The sequence below is a fragment of the Chrysochloris asiatica genome, unplaced genomic scaffold (genome assembly GCF_000296735.1).
Source record: "Chrysochloris asiatica unplaced genomic scaffold, ChrAsi1.0 scaffold00074, whole genome shotgun sequence".
NCBI lineage: Eukaryota > Metazoa > Chordata > Mammalia > Afrosoricida > Chrysochloridae > Chrysochloris > Chrysochloris asiatica.
Window position 1 is genome coordinate 14,610,636 of NW_006408592.1, and position 21,231 is coordinate 14,631,866.

Consider the following 21,231-nt stretch of genomic DNA (forward strand, 5'->3'; position numbering starts at 1 on the left):
GATGTCAGCTTGAGGACTAAGGTGCATCTGACCCAAGCCATGGTATTTTCAATAACCTCATACGCATGCTAAAGCTGGACAGTGAATCAGGAAGACCATAGAAGAAGTGATGCTTTTGAGTTATGGTGTTGTTGGAGGAGAAGATTGAAAGTGCCATGAGCTGCCAAAAGAACCAATAGATCCGTGTTGGAAGAAGTACAGCCAGAGTGCTCCTTGGAGGCCAGGATGGCCAAACTTTGTCTCTCATACTTCGGACATATTGTCAGGAGGGACCATTCACTGGAGAAGGATATCATGTTTGGTAAGGTGAAGGGTCAGAGAAGTAGAGGAAGACCTTCAATGAGATGGATTGGCCAAGTGGCAGCATCGATAGACTCAAGCATGGCAACAGTAGCGGGTTGGCCCAGGATCGGGCAGTGTTTCATTCTGCTCTGCATAAGGTCACTATGAGTCGGTACCGACTCGATGGCACCTAACAACAACAAAAGTAATCCTAATCCCTGGACCCTGTACAAAAAGTGATCTTGTTTGGAATCTTTAAAGATGTTATTAGGTAAGCTAAGAAGAAGTAATACACGAGTCAAAACCAAAAACCAATTGACTCATAGCAACTATGAGAATAGAACTCACCCCTAGAGTTTCCAAGGCTGCAGTCTTTATGGAAACAGACTGCCACATCTTTCTCCTATGGAGCATCTGGTGAGTTTGAACCATTGACCTGTCAGTTAGCAGCTGAGCACTTAACCACTGTGCCACCAGGGTCCCTTTGCTAAAGTAGGGTTGTTGCTTTGTTATTAAGTGCCATTGAGTAGGTTCCAACTCATCACAACCCTGCATAGGGTTTCCAAAGAGCAGCTGGTGAGTTTGAACCATTGACCTTGCGATGCAAACCGACCTTCCAGTCCAGTGTTTATCCTACAACGCCACACCTGCCCCAACACAGTAGAATGAGTGGGTCCTAATCCAGTTTGACTGGTATCCTTATAAAAGGAAGAGAAGAAACTCAGAGAAACACCTGAGGTTAGATGGACATGTAGAGGTTGAGGCAGAGACTGGAAATAGGCTGCCATAAAGCAAAGAACACCTAGGGCTTCCAGAACTCGGAGACAAGGCAGGGTCTACCCCTGCAGCCTTTGGGAGAGCAAGACACTGCCAACATGATGAATTCAGACGTCTAGCCCCTAGAACAATGAGACAATAAAATGTTTTAAGTCACTCAGTTTGTTCTTTGTCAGGGCAGTCCTAGGGAACAAATATGCCAGGATTCAAATCCAGGTCCGTCTGCCGCCAAAGAATGAATTGTCTCTCACTACGGGCTGTGCTGGAGTCCTGGTGTGGCGCTGTGGTTTAATGCGCCAGACTGTAAAGCCATTTGAACTGCAAGGTTGGCAGTTCAAGCTCACCAGCTGCTCCTCGGAAACCCTATGCAGGGTTGCTATGGGTCAGCACCGACTCGATGGCACTTCACAACAACAATGGGCTGTGCTATGCCGGGCCCTGGGCTGAGTGTGGAGACTGTGACAATCAGATGTGTCCTGCCCTGCAGAGGCTCCCAGCTGTCAAGAGGCTGAGCACAACAGAGGATGCATGCAGAGCAGTGGCGACAAGGAAGTGGGAAGCCTGCCCGAGATAGGTGTCCTTAGAGCGGGTAGTGGATGCCCACCAAGTAGACAAGGACACATGGAAGTAAACTGCAGAGAAGGAGTGGGCAGGAAGGGAAAGACAGACCCCTCTCCCTGCCAAGTGGGGGTAGCCTACATGGGACTGAATGGGGCCAAACCCCACAGGCCACAGGCTGCTCCTTCTTGGACCGAACTATCCTAAGTATGAGGATACACACTAGGACCCCAGGATGAATCAGCAACATAAACCCGAGTCCCACATAGCCTGAGCACACAGACTAGAGCCCCATTACAAATGCTTTGTTTACATGTCTCTTCAACAGAGATGTTGGCATGTTGGCAAAGGAGAGTGCTCCCTGGTGGGACCAGGAAAATGAAAATCGTAACCACAGGGAAAGGCACGGCCTGCTAGGCTGCTTATTCTACTGTCCCAACCTCACAGCTAGCTTTTCAGGTCATCAGAGGGGAAGTTACTGACAGAAGGCTGCCCATGGACACTGAAAGGTGAGGAGGGGGTTAGGATTCACACCCAGAGCCCAAGACCCGGCCCAGTGTCTGGAACCTATGGAGTGCCCCATACTTTTCCTTTTCCCACCTCCCTGCTTCCCTTTTCAATCAACTCTGTGTTCTTTCTAAGAAAAAACTTACAGTCTGCCTCTACCCCAACCCCTAACACTCCTTCCTCATTTTGCTTCCAGGACAGAATCCTGGAGTAAACACCAGTTAGGTTTTCCCCACCCTGAACATCCCACCCACAGTCTAGCTGGTTCTCCCTGTTTTGATGAGGGCAGTCCCCTGTCATTGAGTGTACCGTGACTCAGAGGAATCCAGAAACAGAGTAGAACTGCTCCCGAGGGCTTCTGAGGCTACACATCTTTACCAATGTACACTGCCTCATTTTCTTCTGCAGAGTGAATAGAGAGGGGGTGGGTTCGAACCTCTGACCTTTCCATTAGCAGCCCAAGGATTAACCCCCTGTGTCACCAGGGCTCATCAGAGGATGTCATGTGGGGGGTGTTATCCCCACTGAACAGAGTGGAAGGCTGAGACCCAGAGAAGAGCAAGAGCCTGCCCAGGGGAAGAGCAATGGAGAGTCCTAAGGTAAAATGCAGGCCTGGCCCACTGCCCCCACTGTGCCCCCTCCCACCTGCTCTGAATGCTCTGGATTGCATGGGAAGGAGAGTACAGCTGGAGGGTGGGGAAGGAAAAGGAGCCCTCACGGGGTGCTAGGAGGTACAGCTGGGGCCAGGGGAGGATCATTAGCAGACTCAGGGCTTGGCTCTGAGCCTTCTGTGGCTCAAGAAGCAGCTAATGAGGCCCCAGGGCTTGGAGACCCAAAGTGAGGGATCCCATGAGCCTCAAGTTCCCCTCTCTCTGGCATCACAGACATTGGACCTGGCATGGAGTGGCCCCGGGCCAACTTTTCACTCTTGTTACACTGGGGAGCAGGAAAGGCACGTCCAAACAGAAAAGCTCGATACGGGCACATATGAAACATATTCCTCACCACGTCCAGTCACGCCAGAATCAAGGAAGCGATCAAAGGCTCCTGGGACCATGTCACAGGATTCAGGAAACAACCTGCAGAGGCTTCACTGGCATCAACAGTGTGGTGGTTACATATCTGATGTGGATAACAAGTCCTGGTGTGGTGCTGTGGGCTAATGCGTCAGACTGCAAAGTCGTTTGAACTGCAAGGTTGGTGGTTCAAGCTCACCAGCTGCTCCTTGGAAACCCTATACAGGGTCGCTATGCGTCAGAATTGACTCAATGGCACATAATGACTACAACAACTGCAGTGGACTATGACACATCAAATACATACAAATCCATAAGATCCTCACAACAATTAACTATTACAAATAGTTACTATTGGAGGATGGTATGGAATCCATGATTTTGAAACCGGAAAATCAAAGGAAAGTATCAAACATGTAGTCTGCCTTTTCTATATAAACTGTTGCTGTTGTTAAGTACTGTCAAGTTGGTTTCAACTCATAGTGACACTGTATAGGGTCCCCAAGGAGACAGTTGGTGGGTTTGAACTGCCGACCTTATGATTATCAGTCCAGTGATTAAGTGCTACACCAGGACTCCATACACATAAACTATATTATAGTTGTTCTTAGGTGCTCACAAGTTGGTTCTGACCCCCAGTGACCCTATATAGGGTTTCCGAGGAGTCGCTGGTGAGCATGAACTGCTGACCTTGTAGTTCAAACTGACTTTGCAGTCCAGCGCATGAATCCATAGCACCACACCAGTACTCCATATATAAACTATACTGGAGGGTGATCAAATAGCAGATGATGGTAAGTTTTTATCTACAAAAGAATTCCAACTAGTAAGTAAGGCAAACATGATAGTATTAGATTAGCACCATTTTGCAACTACAAATTAATGAATTTCGACAATGACCATCAAAGGCTTAAGGATACCAGCCATTCCCTGACTCCTGAGACAAGTAACAACACCTCCTATGAAGCAGTCATGCGAAAACAAACACCAAAAAATGGAACCTGAAACTGATCAAGCTTCTAGGACTAAGTTCTTGCTTAAAAGAAATGCAGGGGCCAGAGGAACACGTTAAATGACACCATGAAGATGCAGTCAGCAAAATCTAGACAGTGGGAAACTCCATAGGTTAAATGACCCAGTTTCCACAAATTGCAAGGCAACAACAACAAAAAAACAACCAACCAACCAATTGCAATTACGGACTTTTATTTAGATATCATTCAAACTTACAAACATACACACATTTATGGTTCAAATAGGAAGTTGGAACACTTACTGGATATTTATGGAGCACAGTGGCTCTGTAGGATTAGCAATTAATTGTGCTGCAAACCACAAGGTCAGCGGTTCAAGCCCACCAGCTGCTCAGAGGGAGAAAGACAAAGATTTCTGCTTCCTTAAAGGTTTACACCAACATCCATTCCTGATAAAAAAAACACTCAACAAAGTAGAAATTGAACGGAAATTCCTCAACATAAAAGCATATATACAAACCAACAGCCAACATTACTCTCAATGGAGAGAAACTGAAAGCCTCCCCTCTGAGAACAGGAACCAGACAAGGAAGCCCTATGTCCCACTCCTATTCAATATTGTGCTGGAAGTCTTACCAAGAGCTATACAGCAAGACAAGGAAATTAAAGACATCCAAATTGGCAAAGAGGAAGTAAAACTCTCTCTATTTGCAGATGATATGATCCTATATGTAGATAACCCCAAAGACTCAGTGAAAAAGCTACTAGACCTCATTGGAATATTCAGCAAAGTGGCAGGATATAAGATCAACATACAAAAATCAGTTGGATTTCTCTAAACCAGCAACAACAGTGCTGAAAAGGACATTAGGAAAGCAATATCATTTTCAGTGGCTGCCCAAAGGATGAAATATCTAGGAATAAACGAAACCAGAGAAACAAAGGAGCTATACAAAGAAAACTACAAAATACTACTACAAGAAATCAAGAGACCTACAAAATGGAAGAATGTACCATGCTCCTGGATAGGAAGACTTAATATTGTGAAAATATCAATACTGCCCAAAGCAATTTACACATATAATGCAATACCAATCCAGATTCCAATGACATTCTTCAAAGACATGGAAAAAAACAATTACAAACTTTATATGGAAAGAAAAGAGACCCAGGATAAGCAAAGCACTGCTTAAAAAGAAGAATAAGGTTGGAAACCTCTCATTTCCCAATTTCAAAATTTATTACACAGCTACAGTGGTCAAAAACAGCTTGGCACTAGTAAATGAAAGACACATTGATTAATGGAACAGAATTGAAAACCTAGAAATTAACCCATCCACATACAGCCAACTGATTTTAGACAAAGTGCCTAAATATATTGCATGGGGAGGGAATAGTCTCTTCCACAGATGGTGCTGGCAGAACTGGAAAGTGATGGGCAAATGATTGAAACAAGACCTTTACCTCATACCTTATACAAAAACCAATTCAGCATGGATTAAAAACCTAAACGTGAATCCCAGAATTATGAGGTCCATCACTGAAAAAATAGGGACAAATGTGAGTGCTCTTAATTCAGGGAATACACAGACTATCAAACATTTTTAAAACTACACAAACAAAAGCAGAAAAATAGATGATTGGGACATACTAAATATTAAAAACTTATGTGTATCAAAAGATTTTTAAAAAAGAGTAAAAAGGGAACCCACAAAATGGGACAAAAATCTTTTGCAACAACATATCAAACAAAGGACTCATTTATAAAATATATAGAAAACTACAACACCTCTACAAGAAAAAGACAAATAACCCAATTAAAAAATGGGCACAGGACATGAACAGACACTTCACCAAGGAGGAGATCCGGGCAGCCAACAAACATATGAAGATCACCAGCCATTAGAGAGATGGAAATCAAAAACAATGAGATATCATTTCATACCAGCAATAACAGCAAAGATTAAAAAAATAGAGGACAATACTGACTGGCAAGGATGTGGAGAGACTGGGACATTCCTGCATTGCTGGTGGGATTGCAAAATGGTCCAACCTCTCTAAAAAGCAACATGGCACTTCCTCAGAAGGTTGGAAATAGAAATGTTATGATCCAGCAATTCCTCTACTTGGTATTTACCCACAAGAAATACAAGCCATAACACGAGTAGATATATGCACACCAATGTTCATAGCAGCACTATTTACAATAGCAAAAAGATGGAGGCAGCCTAAGTGCCCATCAATTGAAGAATGGATAAACAAACTGTGGTACATACACACAATGGAATATTATGCTACCTTGAAGAAGAACAAGGAAGCTGCAAACCACCACTTAACATGGATGAACCTTGAGGACATTATGTTGAGTGAAATTAGTCAGTCACAAAAGGATACATACTGCATAGGACCACTACTGTAAAAGACTAAGAAAAATAACCCATACTAAAGGGGGTGCGGGATTCTTTGTTGGTTACTAGGATGTGGAGGGTGGGGTGAGGGGAGGGAGGAGAAAGTAGAGCACAGGTAGGGAATAGACACAGGATATTTTGGGTACTGAGGAGGGGGGCATTACACAAGGGGGAGGGAATGGAAGAACAAGGTGGATGGGAGAACAATTAGGCAGGTTTGCATGGGCTAAGTGGAACAGAGGTAAATAATGATGTATGCACAAACTTGGAACAACTGGGCTCTGGGATACAAGGATTGAGGCATGGTTGGAATGGTCAAAAGGAGGGAAATAATGTTAAGATGCTTGGCTGTCTTTTGAATCTTGGTTTCCCTGGCATACCATTATAAAATAGACACTTGAGGGGGAGAAAAAGGAATAGCCAGAAATACCACCATAGAAAGCTTATAAGTCCATCTTCTGCCTATAACTGATTGGAATACCTAAAATGGGGCTACAATGTGCCCAGTGAAGGAGGCTTCCTGCGGAGCCTCTGCATTACATAAGACCATAAGTGGAATCCTGAACCCCATCCAGAATCTGCTGAGGTGGGAAATTTCCACTTGAAAGGACAAGCAGACCAGCCTGGAGCGACTAGAATAGAAAGATACTTCTTGAAAGAAAGATCCGACAGGAAAAATACAAAACAGTAACAGCAGTCTGACTGATTACTACAAGAACAAGCAAGTCGCTAGCCCAGGAGACATCAAGGCAAGTGGTCGGGTCCCCTCAGGACAAGACTTAATGGGAATACACGAGCAGACATGTGCTCTGACTGGTGACCATGTTGGTCACTGATAAGGGGAACTGAGGGAAAAACAGCAATGAAGCTGCAAGCTAAGCCCTACAATGCTCAATAGACTCCTGTGAACCCGGGTGGAGACCTGGTTGGCCAGCTGTATGGCAAGACCTGGGTACTCCTGGGCCGAGAGTCAGTGACAGCCACAGAGGACTAGAGTGGAGAGTGAAGCATCCAGCTGATAAGAAGAGAGGGGATATGCACAAGAACACCCACACTTGCAGATAATACTCACTTGACTGAATGATCAGAACTCATCTAGAAGAAGAAAGAATAGGAAAAAAAGAGTAATCTGATACAATTTGATGAACTTGACCTACACCTATGGATGCAGTAGCTCAAAAGAGGGAATAAATCTTTACAGTAAGGATCATTTCCACCCCTCAATACACAGGGTAGACAGGGATGGGTAACTTGGACATTGGCTACCCAAAATGGGGGGGGGGGGGGCTACAAAGGCAAGAAGTGACTGGCTTACAAGCTTTGAAGAGGGAGCCTAGATCCAGAGGACGTGGAGGAAGGTAGAATCTCCACTGAGTAGTATCCAGTCTGTCTGAGAGGCACTGATGAAAGGAGATGGGGATAGCACTCCTGTGGTACAATAGTGAATAATTGCTATCAGGACTGACTGTGAGGGTTAGAAATGTAGAGGTAGACATTTTGTAGCAAAAAGAGGGGAGTGGTTGACTTTGCAGTCCAGGAGCGGAGGTCCCTGGGACCATCAATGGAGAAGAGCGGAGTGCAGGACCCTACCCAGAGAAAGAGTGACGCCAGAGATGGAGGCAGACATGATGACATGGAGAGATGGAGCAGCTGGGGACTCTAGACCCAGAGAGGGAGAGGGGCTGTGTGCTGACAACCAAGGATCAGGCTTGCAGGGTATACCCTTTGGTTGGTTGATGATGCATGGAGGGGATTGTAACCATGGCAATGAAACGATATATGATAGGATGAATGTAAAGCTAATGTTCTCCCAGGTAAACTGTCACATAATCACAATAAAACATTAAAAAAAAAAAAAAAGAATGGCTATAAAATCATAGAAACCTTTATTACAAAGTATCGAAATGTGGGGGTGGGGGTGGGGGGAAAGGTTTACAGCCTTGGAAACCCAAACAGGGTCACTATAAGTCAGAACTGACTCAACGGCACTAACAACAACAACTAGGTATGTGATGAGATTTAGGATTTAAAAATATTTTAGTTGCATAATGGTATTGTGGTTATTTATTTTTTTTAATGAACTTGATCTTTCATAGGGTGAGTACATGAGAGTTCATTAGGTTGATCTGTGGTTGTGTCTACAGTTGAAAAAGCCCCATCACCTCAGGACGCCAGTTCCCTGGCCTGGCATCAAAGCCCTTAACATCCTCTTTCAGGCTACTTGGAAATCTACCACCGCATCTAAGTTTCCATGATGCTTTGAGCCCCTATACCTATACAGTGTGGTTCCCTCTGCCTAGAACATCCTTCCTCCTCCACCGGTACTTGGGGCTAGCTGACTAGCAGCTTGCAGGGGTCTCTGAAACAGAGCCCTCCACCTGGGCTAACTTTAGGCAGCCCACAGAGTCTGTCCTGCTCACTGGGGGAAGCTCCTTGAGGGCTGGGGCCATATCTAACTCATCCCAGGCCCCTAGCATCCAGCACAGTACCTGGTCCAGCTCCAAAGCTGGCTGAATCTTTTCGGCAGAAAAATCCCCAAGTGCTGATCACAGCAAAGGCCTTGACAGGCCGTTGACCTTGTACACATTACTTTTCCCACATTACCAACTGCAATATATGCAAGGACTTTAGTTTTAACTGAAAACCACCGACTGCTTCTTTGGACCTTGGTTTCCTCATCTACCTACCCTACTGTGAGAACTAAGGTGGCCTCGGAGGCACAGCATGAATTTTGAATGTTATACACATGTGTGGAAAGTGTGTACGCTCACACAATAGTCTGAGAACTGTTGGGAGGAGGGAGCTAAGACTACTGTATCAACTTCTCTTAATCCATACCAAGTTCAATGGAAGAGGGAAAAAAAACAAAAACCTCAACAGCACCCATCTTAGCAGATGGGAACAGGAAGGCCTTGGGGGTAGAGAACTGGGCTGATCTGGCAAGAACTATGTAGAATTTGGAGCCTCCCTTATACCCAGGAGACCCATTAACAGACACCTACTGCAAGGAGCACATCACAGCGCCCCCTAGTGTCTCTAAGTCCTGGAGGGCAGCCTGGGTTTCCCCTGGGGACCTCCCACCGAGACAAAGAGCCCTGGCTGGTGTCAGACGCAAGGAGCAGGGGCTAACCTAGACTCTCCAAGGCTGTGAGAAGCAGGAGAGGACTAGGAGGGGCATGAGTCCAGGGAGAGCAGCACTTCTGCGTGTGTTTGTGTCTGTGTGCACACAAGCATGTGAGTGTATGTATGTGTGTGTAGGTAGTGTAGGGAACAAGCTCTTCACAGATTCTGCCTGGAACCCCAGAGGGCCAACTCAGAGCAATTCTGCACAATGCCTGTAGGGCTGTAGTGGATGAGACTGCAGCGGGGTTTCCCAAGTTACCAAAGTTAGGGGGAGATGAATTGGCAAGGCCTTTCAAGCCCTCAAAACTAAAGGGTCCCTGGTTCTTAACATATGAGATTCCACAATTGTCCGCTACTGATTCCAGGTCTCAAATTCCCAGAGTTTCAGATGCCATGACTGGAAGAGGCCAGGGAGTTTGGGTGTCAGTCTGCTGCCTCCTCAGGGAGCAGAGAGAGCCCCAGGCTGGCGGCTCCACCCCAGGGAATCAAGACACCTGATGTAACTTCGGAGGGGCCATGGGAACTCCTGTTTACAAGGCAGAGAGCCCAGGACAGGACAGGAGGAGAGGCTGAAAGACTCTGGCAGGGAGCCCCAGCCTCAGTCGGTCCCATGATCCTGGGCAGGCTCCTGCCCAATGGGCCTCCATCTCCTCAGCTTTAATGTGAGAGCTAAGGATCCCCTCAGCTGGGCCATTCTGAGATCCAGGGGTGTGCTACACTGGGACAGGAGGGCCTGGTGATGGTGGAAGACAGTCCACTCCCCTACAACTCCTATTCTCTGATTACAGAGCCAGGCTGGCCCCTATCTCTGCCCCATGCCCATCCCTCCAGCCCAGATGCCAGCTGCCACAGCCACTGAAGTGTCACCTAGGGCAACTCACTTCTCTCTTAACCTTTCAACCCTCATCAGTGAAAAAGGTTCTCCTAGCCCATGGCTGCCAGAATAATGGTGGAAAATTAAGTGAGATCATGTGTTTGTGGTGTGGTGCTGTAGGATAAGCACTTGAAGCCAAGGTCATTTGAACTACAATGTCAGAGGTTCAAACTCACCAGGTGCTCCTCCGAAACTCAATGGCACTTAATGACAACAACATGTGTTTGTGGTATCGGAGAAGAATGAAAGCTTTCTGCTCCCTCACAGATTGACAGCCTCAGAAACCCTACATAGGGTCAATAGGAGTCAGAACTAACTCAACAGCACTTTAACAACAACAACGTTTCTGTAGTAACTGGGACAATAGCAACATACATCCAGAAAGGGTGCCCGTATCCCAGTTCTGTAATCTGAGTGCGTTACAAACATTAACTCATTTAATCTTCACAATTGTTTGATTGAGGTAGGTACCATGATGAGCCCCAGATGACAGGTAAGGAAACAGGTTCAGAGAGGCTCTGTGACTTGCCTAGGGTAACACAGCAAGCAGGTCAGTGGCAAAGACACTGGGAGGCAGAAGTTCAGGAAATGGCGAGTCTCTTCACCCTATAGTTTCTGTGGATTCCATAGAAATGGGTCTTCATTTCCCATCTCCAGCACCAGGCACCCACCACCTAATCTTAAGGGTAACAGCCAGACCCTCTGTTGCTCTGTCTCCATTGCCCTCTCCTTGTCTCTTCCTCCTCTCCCCTCCCTTCTTCCCGTCCCCCCCAACCCCACCCCATCAGAGGCATCTTCAGGAGTAGACGAGATAGTGGCTGGAAAAGCAAAGCTTGGAGTGGAGTATGTCCTAGGGAAGTAGAGGTTTCTGGGAGATGGGGCAGGGTTATGGAAAAGGGGAACAGTGCAGTCCTGGTGTGGCACAGCAGGATAATGCGCTGGACTGCAAGGTAGATTTGAATTGCGTGGTCAGTGGTTCAAACTCACCAAGGTCACTGAGTCAGGATCGACTTGATGGCATTTAACAACAACAACAGGGCTGGGAAGGGTTTGTGGGATGCTGTGAAGAGGTATAATGGGAGAAGGGAAATGAGCTGGTAGCAGGGGTCTGAAGGAGGGGCTCTGGACTAGGGAGGAAAGGGGAGGTGAGACCTTGCTGGTGGGGACATTTGGAAACCAGGCCGTTAGCATGCACAAACTACACGTGTGGCATCTGAGGCATAGGTCTCTGAGAGGAAAACTGGCCTAGGCTGGGCCCTCTGGTGGGGGAGGGGAATCTCTCCAGCCCACAGGGGTGAGGGTGGAGGAGGAGAGTGTCATAGGGTCAAAGGCTCCTTAGCCCAGAGCCTGGCCCACCTATACCCCTTGGCCTGGCTTCTCCTTCCTTGTCCTCTGTGACTTTTGTCTCTGGGCCTCCGTTGTCTGACTCTGAAATTCTCACTGAGTTTTCCAGGCATGATGAGGGGACAGAGCTCTGTAAGGGTTAAGTGGAGCACTCGGGTCTCAGAGTCAGTGCTGAAAAGAACTTTGCAGGACAAGGTCACTCACTCCACTGTCCAGGTGGAAGGTCTGAGAGGGTCAGGAATGCCTGAGGACACAGTGACAGACTACACCATGGCCCAGTCAGCCTCGGCTACGCCCCCTGGACTATCTAGCACCTGCCCAGCTATTCTGCAAGGGCAGAAGACAGCAGATGGAGGATGCTTCCACACCTGCGCAGCCCATCTCCTCTGGTTTCTGCTCAAATGGTGCCCCCGGCCCCGTGGCTTCAGCACAGCCCTCACCATCTGATCTGGAGAAAAAATCCTCTAGGATGTGAGTTCCAAGTTGGGTGTCAGGAGAACCAGTCCTGAACCCAGTCCCCATGTTAATCTCACGCCAGTCTCCCGACTGCTCAGGCCTCACCCCTGAAAGTTGGAGGGGAGAACAGGGGGGTGTGGGACATGGGAGGGGACTCAGGGCTATTAATAAAACATGGCTCCTCAAGGGAAGGAGTGGCTCACAGAGAGAGATGCAGACACCAGGTGAGGGCACACAGGCTTTATTGGGACACAGAGTGGGCACCCACACATGGGGCAAAGGTAAGAAGAGGAGGCCAGGGATACAGGGTGTCTGGACCACTGAGGCCACAAAGCAGCAGGGAGAAGGCAAGCAAAGCAGTAAAGGGCGGACCCACTCCCAGGGCGCTGGCCTCCCTGAGTGGTCAGTGGAGAAGAAAGGTAGGCAATAGCTGGGATTTCTTCAAGCTCATCCCAGAACAGGCCCAGAATTCGTAGTCAGAAAGGGCCACAGCCTTCTGCTTACACACCTTTGGAAGGTGCTGTCCTTCAAGCGGGCATAGCCATCTTGGAATGGCTCTGCCCCTCCACCCCTCACTGCATCTGCTCCCAGGCTCCTTCTGGCTGCTTCCTGGGGGCAAAGGTGGATATGCCCCTGTCTGACCAGGGACATAAAACATGTTGGCCTTAAGACAGGGTGTTCTGAGGACCCTCGCCACCTGACTAGGTGGTGGGTCGGGCTCTCAATGCCTGAGCAGTATGAAGGGGCAACAAGGCTGGGAATCAGAACTGAATCTGCTGATAATATGCAAGGCCAGCTCTGTGCCTCAGTTTCCCTATCTCTTTTTGAGTGATTTACCTGATGACTTAGGGCCAGTGTTTCTCCATTACACCCCACTGCCGCCTCTAGCCCACTCTGACCACCAGCCCTCACAACTGTCACCACAGGCCTCCCCTCCCCTGTCCCTTAGATCTACGGAAGAAGCCAAAGACAGGCAATGTCAGGATAAACATTCCTTCCCAGACCAGTGAGCTGGGAAAAGCCCAACTAGCCAGCTGACAACCCTGAAGCCTCGATGCCTGCTCACCAGCTTACCCCAGGCATTAAAGAAAGTCTGTTACTAAGCCATGCCCCACTCTACGGCCTGAGCCCCAACGTCCAAGGTCATCCTGATCAAGGTCCTGTTGGGAGCCACCCTTGAACTGCTGGACAAGTAAATTACAACACAAAACCAGACTTGTCCATAGGTCAGTTCCAACTCACAGCAACCCTGTGTAGGGTTTCCAAGGAGAAGCTGGTGGGTTTGAACTGATGACCTTGTGATTAGCAGTCCAGTGCTTATCCTACAGCGCCACACCAGGACTCGTAAAACCTCTAAAATAGATCCATTTGAATATAGCATGCTCTCTCTTGATACAAATGCATACATAATACAGACAGGGAGATAGAGCTCTATGTGACTCTTTTATATCTCTCCTACTCTTTCACGTCTTCACACTGGAAGTCATTCCCTGAAGAGCCAGAGCTGGGCCAGCACACCATGTCCCCACCGCTCCTCCAAGGTCCACTCAGCCACATGGACAAAGACCTAAGCCCCCACAGCAGCCTTGCCTAGTGTCCTGAGAACCCTGAGGCACTGTGGACCCGCCAGGGCCTGCTAGGGGCAGTACTCTCTTGAGTCTCTAAGCTGGGTGTTCACCCCCAGACACAGGTTTCTACTAAGTGCACCATGGCCAGGTGACACCAACTGCCTGCTTGCTTGCTTCCCTGAGGCAGTTGCTCCGACATCTCCGCCTTCCCATCTCTGAAGAGGGCTTGGTGGCTGGTTCCTCAGGTCTCTTTCTCTGCTGTGTCTCTGTCCATCTCAGTCTCTCTTTCCTCCTCACAATGAGGCACAGAAAAGATAGGCATCAGGGCTTCTCCATCTTCCTCCTCTAGCCTGGCCAGGCCTGGCCCGGCCTGGCCCATCTACAGCAGAAACAGCGCCAGCCAGTTCAGCTTCTAAACTACGGAGTCTCCAATTCCTCCTGCAAACAGGAGCGCCAGCACCAGAGGGGAGGGGAGGAGGCAGGACACAGGATTCCAGGGGTGACCGGTCATACCAAGTACAAGCTCAACAACTAGAAAGATACCCCAAATACACACCTGAGGGGAGGGAACATGGGCAGGGCAGAGGGAAGCTGGATGAGAGGAGGGCATCAGCAAGGGGTTGCCCTCAGAGCTGGTTAAAAACCACAGAAGCCTTGACATTGGCAGGCTCCAAGCCCTCACCAAAGGTGATGAGGAAGTACATGACCTTGCGGATCTTGGCCAGCTCCGACAGGCGCTCCCCGAACTCCAGGGCATCAGCCTCATTCCAATCCATGGCATCCGAGTCCTCCTTGCGCCAGAAGATGGCGGCCGGGTCCAGCAGCTGGCGTGTCATGAGGTTGGTGAGGTCGGGCGTCCAGTTCTGCGAGGTGCCTGTGATGGTGACCTTGCCTGCCTTGTCCAGCACGACGTTCCAGCGCTCAAACTGCAGCTTCTGCTGCTGGATGAAGTCGAGGCGGTACACAGACTCAGCTGGCCGCAGCAGCTTCTCCCCATCCTGGCGCTTCTCCCCACGCTGCTTCAGGCTCTCTACACGCAGCCGCATCTGCTTGGTCAGGTCCTGGTCCAGGACCAGCGGCATCTCCAGCTGAGGCTTCTGTGGCCCGTCCTCCGCCATAGCCGCCCTGCTGCTGCCGCACCTGCTACCACCACCAACGCGTCAAGAAGACAGTGGACTGGGGCCTCAGGGCACCAAGGGAAGAGGTTACCAAAGAGGGGCCCGCCTACCCTCCCGCCTTCCCCTCCACCCCACCTCTGCCACTGGCTCTTCCCAGCTCCACCCAGTCCTCCAAGTAGGGTGTGTGAGGGGTGGGAGACCCAGACGTCAGGCTTCCCAGGGGTCCCAGATGCCTCCTCTCTCCTTGCCCAAGTAGTATAAGAGGCACTGCAGGCAGGCAGGAGGGTGAGGCTCCTCGGGGACCAGGCGTTGATGTCAATCGCTGTGGCAACCGCCCTGATGACACACACCAGGGCTGGGCTGGGAGCGGGCTTGTTTGTGAAGAAGGGAGCACTTCATAAGGGCAGTAGGAGGGGAGGGAAGTGGGGAGCACACTCTGACTAGAGGTACGTAAGGAGACCACCTGAGGGGCGCATGAGGCGGATAGGCCCAGGACCAGAGGGGCCTGCCTCATTTGAGATTTGCAGTCACCCACGCCAAACGTGAGACCCAGCCTTGACTCCCCCTCCCCCTCACCTCTCCAGACTCAACTGCCAAGGCCTGCAGATTCTGTCCCCCAAAGAACCCAGGGGCCTCCCTTTCATCCCACCACCAGCACCCTGGCCCAGTCACTATCATCCCCAGCTAGATGCCAGGTTCTCAAATGTCAGTGAGCATCAGACTCACCTGCAGGGCTTGTTAAAGAGTGCCAAGGCCACCCCCCACAGTTCCTAATTCAGTAGGTCTGTGGCATTTCTCACAGCCTCCCAGGGGATGCTGCTGCTGCTGGACCAAGGACCTCACTCTGAGAGCCACTGGTCTCCACGATGCAGATGCCAGCCTGCTGTCTGTCTCCACCCTGCACCACGTGGCAGCCCTGTGGCCAGGCTGTACTCCTAGTAAACCCACTAACTACTCCACCTGTATGGATCCTCAGTTTCCCCCAGGAGACAAGATGCTGAGGAAGAAACAGAAGCTGATAAACATCTGTATCCCCAGTTCCTGGGGTAGAACCAGGAGCTCAGCTACTACATGTGAGCAAATGGAAGAGGTGGAGTATGCAGATGTGGTTGGGGGGTGGGGGGAATAGGGCATAGACACAGGCCAAGGTGAACAACTGAAAACAATCGGAAGGGCCTAGTGGACTACAAGAATAATCAGCTGCTAGATATGGAGGCTACTTTTAAGTCGGCGGATCTTGGGTACAAGAAAAACAGGCACACCAAGGAGTCCTGGTGTGGCGCTGTACAATAAGCACTGGACTGCCAACCACAAGGTCAGTGGTTCAAACCTACCAGCTGGTCCACGGAAACCCTAAACAGGGTCACTGTGAGTTGGAACTGACGCCATGGCACTTAACAACAACACTAAAAGGAATCCTGCCAAGACTTCTGGGGTCATTTCTGGGGGTCACCAGCAGCAATTCCACAAGGATAGTCCAGAGAACAGCAGATAGGGAGATGCTAATATAGGCTGTGACAGAAGGAAAGTGGGGTGCTGCTAATAATGAAATGAAAAAAGACTAGAAGGAAATGCAGAAAACCCTCAGCACTGCTTGTTTTTAGGTAATCAAAACCTTCAGTGGCGTGGAACTTTTAGTACTTTTTCAAATGTTCTGTTCCCAGAACCTAACATGGTGCTCGTGGTCAATCAATGCGTGGTGGGTAAACGTAAAAAGCATGACCTGTTTATACATTAGGGCCGGGCTAGTGTAGGGAAGGTTTTTGTTATTGTTAGCTGTCACTGAATTGATTGAGTCAAGGTGACCCCAGGTGTGCCCAGCAGAAGTGTCCCATGGGTTTGAAACCCATGTGGCCTTTCAGAAGCAAATAGCCAGGCCTGTCTTCCAAAGTGTCTCTGTGTAGGCTCAAACTGCTAATCTTGGGGCTAGTAGTCATGCACTTAACCATCTGCACCACCCCGGGGGCTGGAAACAGCTTTAAATGGAGCTAAAAGATATCCTGGCCTCGGCACAGTGCAGCTCTCCCAGGAATGCCCACCCCACCAGTTCTCACTTCCCAGACTCCTCTGGCTAGGGGCCACATTCTCCTCTGGCCAGGGGCCTGGCTGACTTCTCTTGGGCCCAGGTCCAGCCCCCAAGTCAGAATTAAACCATTGCTATGCAGTCGAATCTGACTCATACTGATCCTAAAGGACAGAGAACTGCTCCATAGGATTTTTAAAGTTGTAATTTTACTAAGGAGCTCTGGTAGCATAGTGGTTACGAACCAGGCTGCGAACCTTAAGGTCAGCAGTTTGAAACTACCAGCTGTTCCGTGGGAGAAAGATGAGGCTTTCTGTTCCCATAAAGATTTACAGCCTTGGAAACCCTGTATAGGGTCACTATGAGTCGGAACCGACGCCACGGCACATAACCACCACCAATAATTTTACTTGGAGTCACAAATGTGAACTAGAAGCAGTAGTCAAGAAACCAAGCAGCATTTACATTGGGCAAATCAGTTGCCAAAGACCTCTTTAGAATGTTAAAATGCATGAAAAAAAATGACATTGAGAAAAAAAATGAGAATAACTTATTGAATGGAAAACTGATTCGCTCTGTACACCTTCACCCAATTCACAGTAACAAGTTAACTGATAAATAAACTGTCAAAAAGCAAAAATATTACTTTGAGGACTAAGGTGCACCTGATCTTAGCCGTAGTTTTAAACACCTCATATGCATTTGAAAGTTAGACAATGCATAAGGAAGACTGGAAAAGAACTGATTCATTTGAATAATGACATTGGAAAAGAATATTGAATATATCTCATGGACTGTAAGAAAAGTAACCAAATCTTTCTTGGAAGAAGCACAGTCAGATGCTCCTTAGAAATGAGGATGACAAGACTTTGTCTCACATCTGTTGGAGGAAAGAAAAAGAGGAAGACCCTCAATAAGATACATTGTCTTATGCCAGAGATGGAGGCAGAGACAATGATGTGAGAGATGGGGCAGCTGGGGACACTAGACTCATGGAGGGAGAGGGGCTGTGTGCTGACGGCCGGGGGGCAGGCTTGCAGGGTGTGCCCTTTGTTTGTTTGAATGGTTATATATGTTCCTGAGTGCTTTGGTGTACATCCAAAAAACAAACCAAGGGGGAATGGAAGCAAATGCTGTAGAATGATGATGCTTGGAGGGGATTGTAATCATTGCAATGAAACAAAATACAAGAGGATGAATGTAAAGCCGATGTTCTCCCATGTAAACTATCACTCAATTCACAATAAAAACTTATTTAAAAAGATAGATTGGCTTAAAGCACAGATCAGGCCTGCCCCCAAGGCCACCTTGGCCCAGGTTAGACCTGATAGCAAGTTCTCAACCCCACAGCCACACAAAGCCTGGTCAGCAGTAGACCACTGCCAGGGAACATAGGGAGACCACAATGCCCCACCAGAGATCCCACAGGAGGGGCGGCCTGCTGCCAGAAGGTGTCTGGGAGAAGAAACAGGTGAGGAAGCCCAGAGCAGGGACCAGGAGTGGGGCTTAACATATGCAGAGTGACACCAGATGTCAAGGGCTTGCCCCTTCTCCTCCTCTTATCCCCCGACAATACTGGGCTCTGATTAAAACTGAGGCCAAGAGAAGGAACATGACCTATCCAAGGTAACACGACAGCAAGGGACCCAGCCTGAATAAAACCCTATGCCCATCAGACCTAGATTGCCTCCAGGCTGGGGCAGGGTGGGGAGGACTCCCTGGAGGAGGAAGCATTTGGATATAGGGGGCAATGCACCTGCAACAGAGGCTCAGCATCCCCAGAGTGTGAAGCTGGTGGGGGCAGCTCCCTGACCTCCCATGGAGCAAACAGGATACGGCAGGGGAGGCCCTGCAGGGCAACAGGCCCACACGTGAGGGTGACAACAAACAGGACCTGGTCAGCAGGGACAGGAGGGGAAGGGAAGGCCCAGTAATGAGCTCCCCTGGGTTCGGGCCTCCTTCTGGGACCCAGAGACTGTCACTACTGCAGCACCAGGAGGCAGAGTGTAATTAGCCAAGAGCTGCACCCTCCAGGTAGCCAAGCCCTCTGGCCTAGCAGCCCCCTGGTCCCAGCAGCTGCTAAGACCTTCCAGGCCTAGTGCCCACCACCTGCAGGAGAAAGCTCTAGCGCAGACAGAAACATGAGGCTGGTCCATAGTCCTCCAGAATCAGGGAGGACCCCTGCAGCTCAGTCCTGGGGCTCTTCCTCCACTAGCCAGAGGGAGCGAGGAGGAGCTGCACTGGGGGGCCTCCTGGAGTTAGGTCCAAAGTGGGGGCACAGCACACTGGAGTTCCTCCCTACACACCACCACAGAGGACCCGATTGAAATCTGGGGCAGCAAGGCAGGTGTGAAGCTGTGGGGTAAGTAGCTGGTCAGAGAAACCTGTCCTGAGCCTTCTATATGCAGGCTCCTTCTTGGCTTAATGGGAAAACAGAAGTTGGGTTAACTCTGCTTCTAGGGAGCTCACCACAAGAGGAGAGATCACAAGTCAACAGGTAATTATGGGACACATATGGGTCACAGGGAGGATGCCACCTTCAACCCCAGACTGAGCCCAGGCCTAGCTGGGGGGGCGCTCAGAGGCAGTGGGGCATTGTTCCATGTTGAAACCTGGGGACTAGAGATTGGGGACCAACCCTCCACCTAGAAAACAGCTCCAGGCTCCACCCTTTCTGGGTTTGGGAGCCCCAAGTGTGAAGTGATCCCACAGGAGTCCCTGAGGGCCTCCCAGCTCTGAGGTTCTGAGTCCATAGGCTGCAGCAGTGGACTCTGCAGAGACCCCAGGGTTTACAGTACCCTCTCCCCCTCTCCTCATTGGACCATCAGGGGTCAGGCCTGGAGTGGGAGTAGTGGACAAGCCTGATTCAGAGGACCGGAGGACAGGGCATTCCCCAGTCTCCGTTGCAGTTGAGGGCACAGCTCCCTCTGGTGGCTGAAGGTTGCCTTGCCTTATATTATATGAGCATTGCCTACCATCAATCATTATGAAGCACAGCACTGCACCAGGAACCACAAACCAGTTTCCTGTTTCACCCACACCACTCCCCAGAAATGTAGCTACTCCATCGATTCTGATTTCTCACATAAGTAACCTCAGAAAGTCACACAGATACCAAATGGTGAGGCTGCGTCTTGAACCCACACCTCTGAGACTCAGATGCCCTGTGCTCTTAAGTGTCACCCTTAGTCCCTTATAGCGAGAAGAGGAAGGGGGAACGAGAAAAGGGAATTGCTTGTATTTGCTAGGATGGCCTCACAATTCCCCACCCATATCTCTCTCCACAGTAGTTGTTAAGTGCCCTGTAGGGTTTCTGAGGAACGGCTGGTGAGTTTGAACCACCTGGCCCTGGAGGAGCAGCACTGTACTTCAAACTACAAAGTCAGCAGTTTAAACCCACCAGCTGCTCCTCAAAATTCCTATACAGGGTAGCTATGAGTTGCAACTGACTCAAAGGCATTTAGCAACGCCTTTGTGGTTCAAACTGACCTTATGGTCGAGTGCTTATCCTTCGGCACCACACCAAGACACCTCTCTCCACAGCTCTTTGATACACTCAGTGTGGAAGAGCCGTGATGTGAAGCCCACCTCATTCCCAGCACAGGCATTCATAAAGGTCTCAGCGGTAGGTTCAGTTGCCCCTCTGCCAGCTGGTGCAGCGAAGGCTGTAGCACAGTTAACAGCCCCCAGCACCCTCCACACGCTAGCCTCACCTTTTGCCATAGCGACTCTCGGGAGGCAAGTGAAGAGCAGGCCGCTACAAACCAGCAGTTGCCCACCTGGCCTTGGTGCAGGTCATGGGAGCTGATGCCATCCACAAAGAGGCGGGGGTTCTCGCAGATATCCTGTGGAGAGGATTAGGGGAGGACGTGAGTTATAGGGAGCATACAGACACCCACCCACAGCAGAAAGGAGACCCACTCTCAGTGGAGAGATCTCCTCTCCCCCGGGCCCAGTCTGTGCCCACCGGAATCCAGCTCTCCCAGGGCCTGCCTGGATTTTTCCATGGAGATGGGCGTTAGGCAGAGTAGGAGGTGGTACAGGGCAGGGGAAGCTTTGAGCGGAAGGAAGTCTGACCAGGCAGTCCTTTCTGCCAAGGACTGTTCCACAGGACACCACCTGGGAAATGACTCACGCCCAGCAGGCGGCCCTAGGCCCTTCTGAATTTCTGGAAAACCCAGTTCTACCCATCGGAAAAGCCAG

The 21,231-nt window shown here is 49.6% G+C and overlaps 2 protein-coding genes across 2 annotated transcripts in view; both read right to left on the minus strand.

Moving 5' to 3' along the window:
* The window catches only part of CAPN5 (calpain 5), a 67,390-nt gene that overhangs the window by 15,499 nt on the left and 30,660 nt on the right, over positions 1 to 21,231 (minus strand). The window contains exon 2 of the mRNA XM_006864999.1: positions 20,742 to 20,873. Coding sequence (XP_006865061.1) covers positions 20,742 to 20,873 — 132 coding nt within the window. The remainder of the gene's footprint in view (positions 1 to 20,741; positions 20,874 to 21,231) is intronic.
* On the minus strand, positions 14,514 to 15,005 carry OMP (olfactory marker protein). The gene has a single exon (XM_006864998.1). It carries the CDS (start codon positions 15,003 to 15,005, stop codon positions 14,514 to 14,516), a length of 492 nt encoding a protein of 163 aa, XP_006865060.1.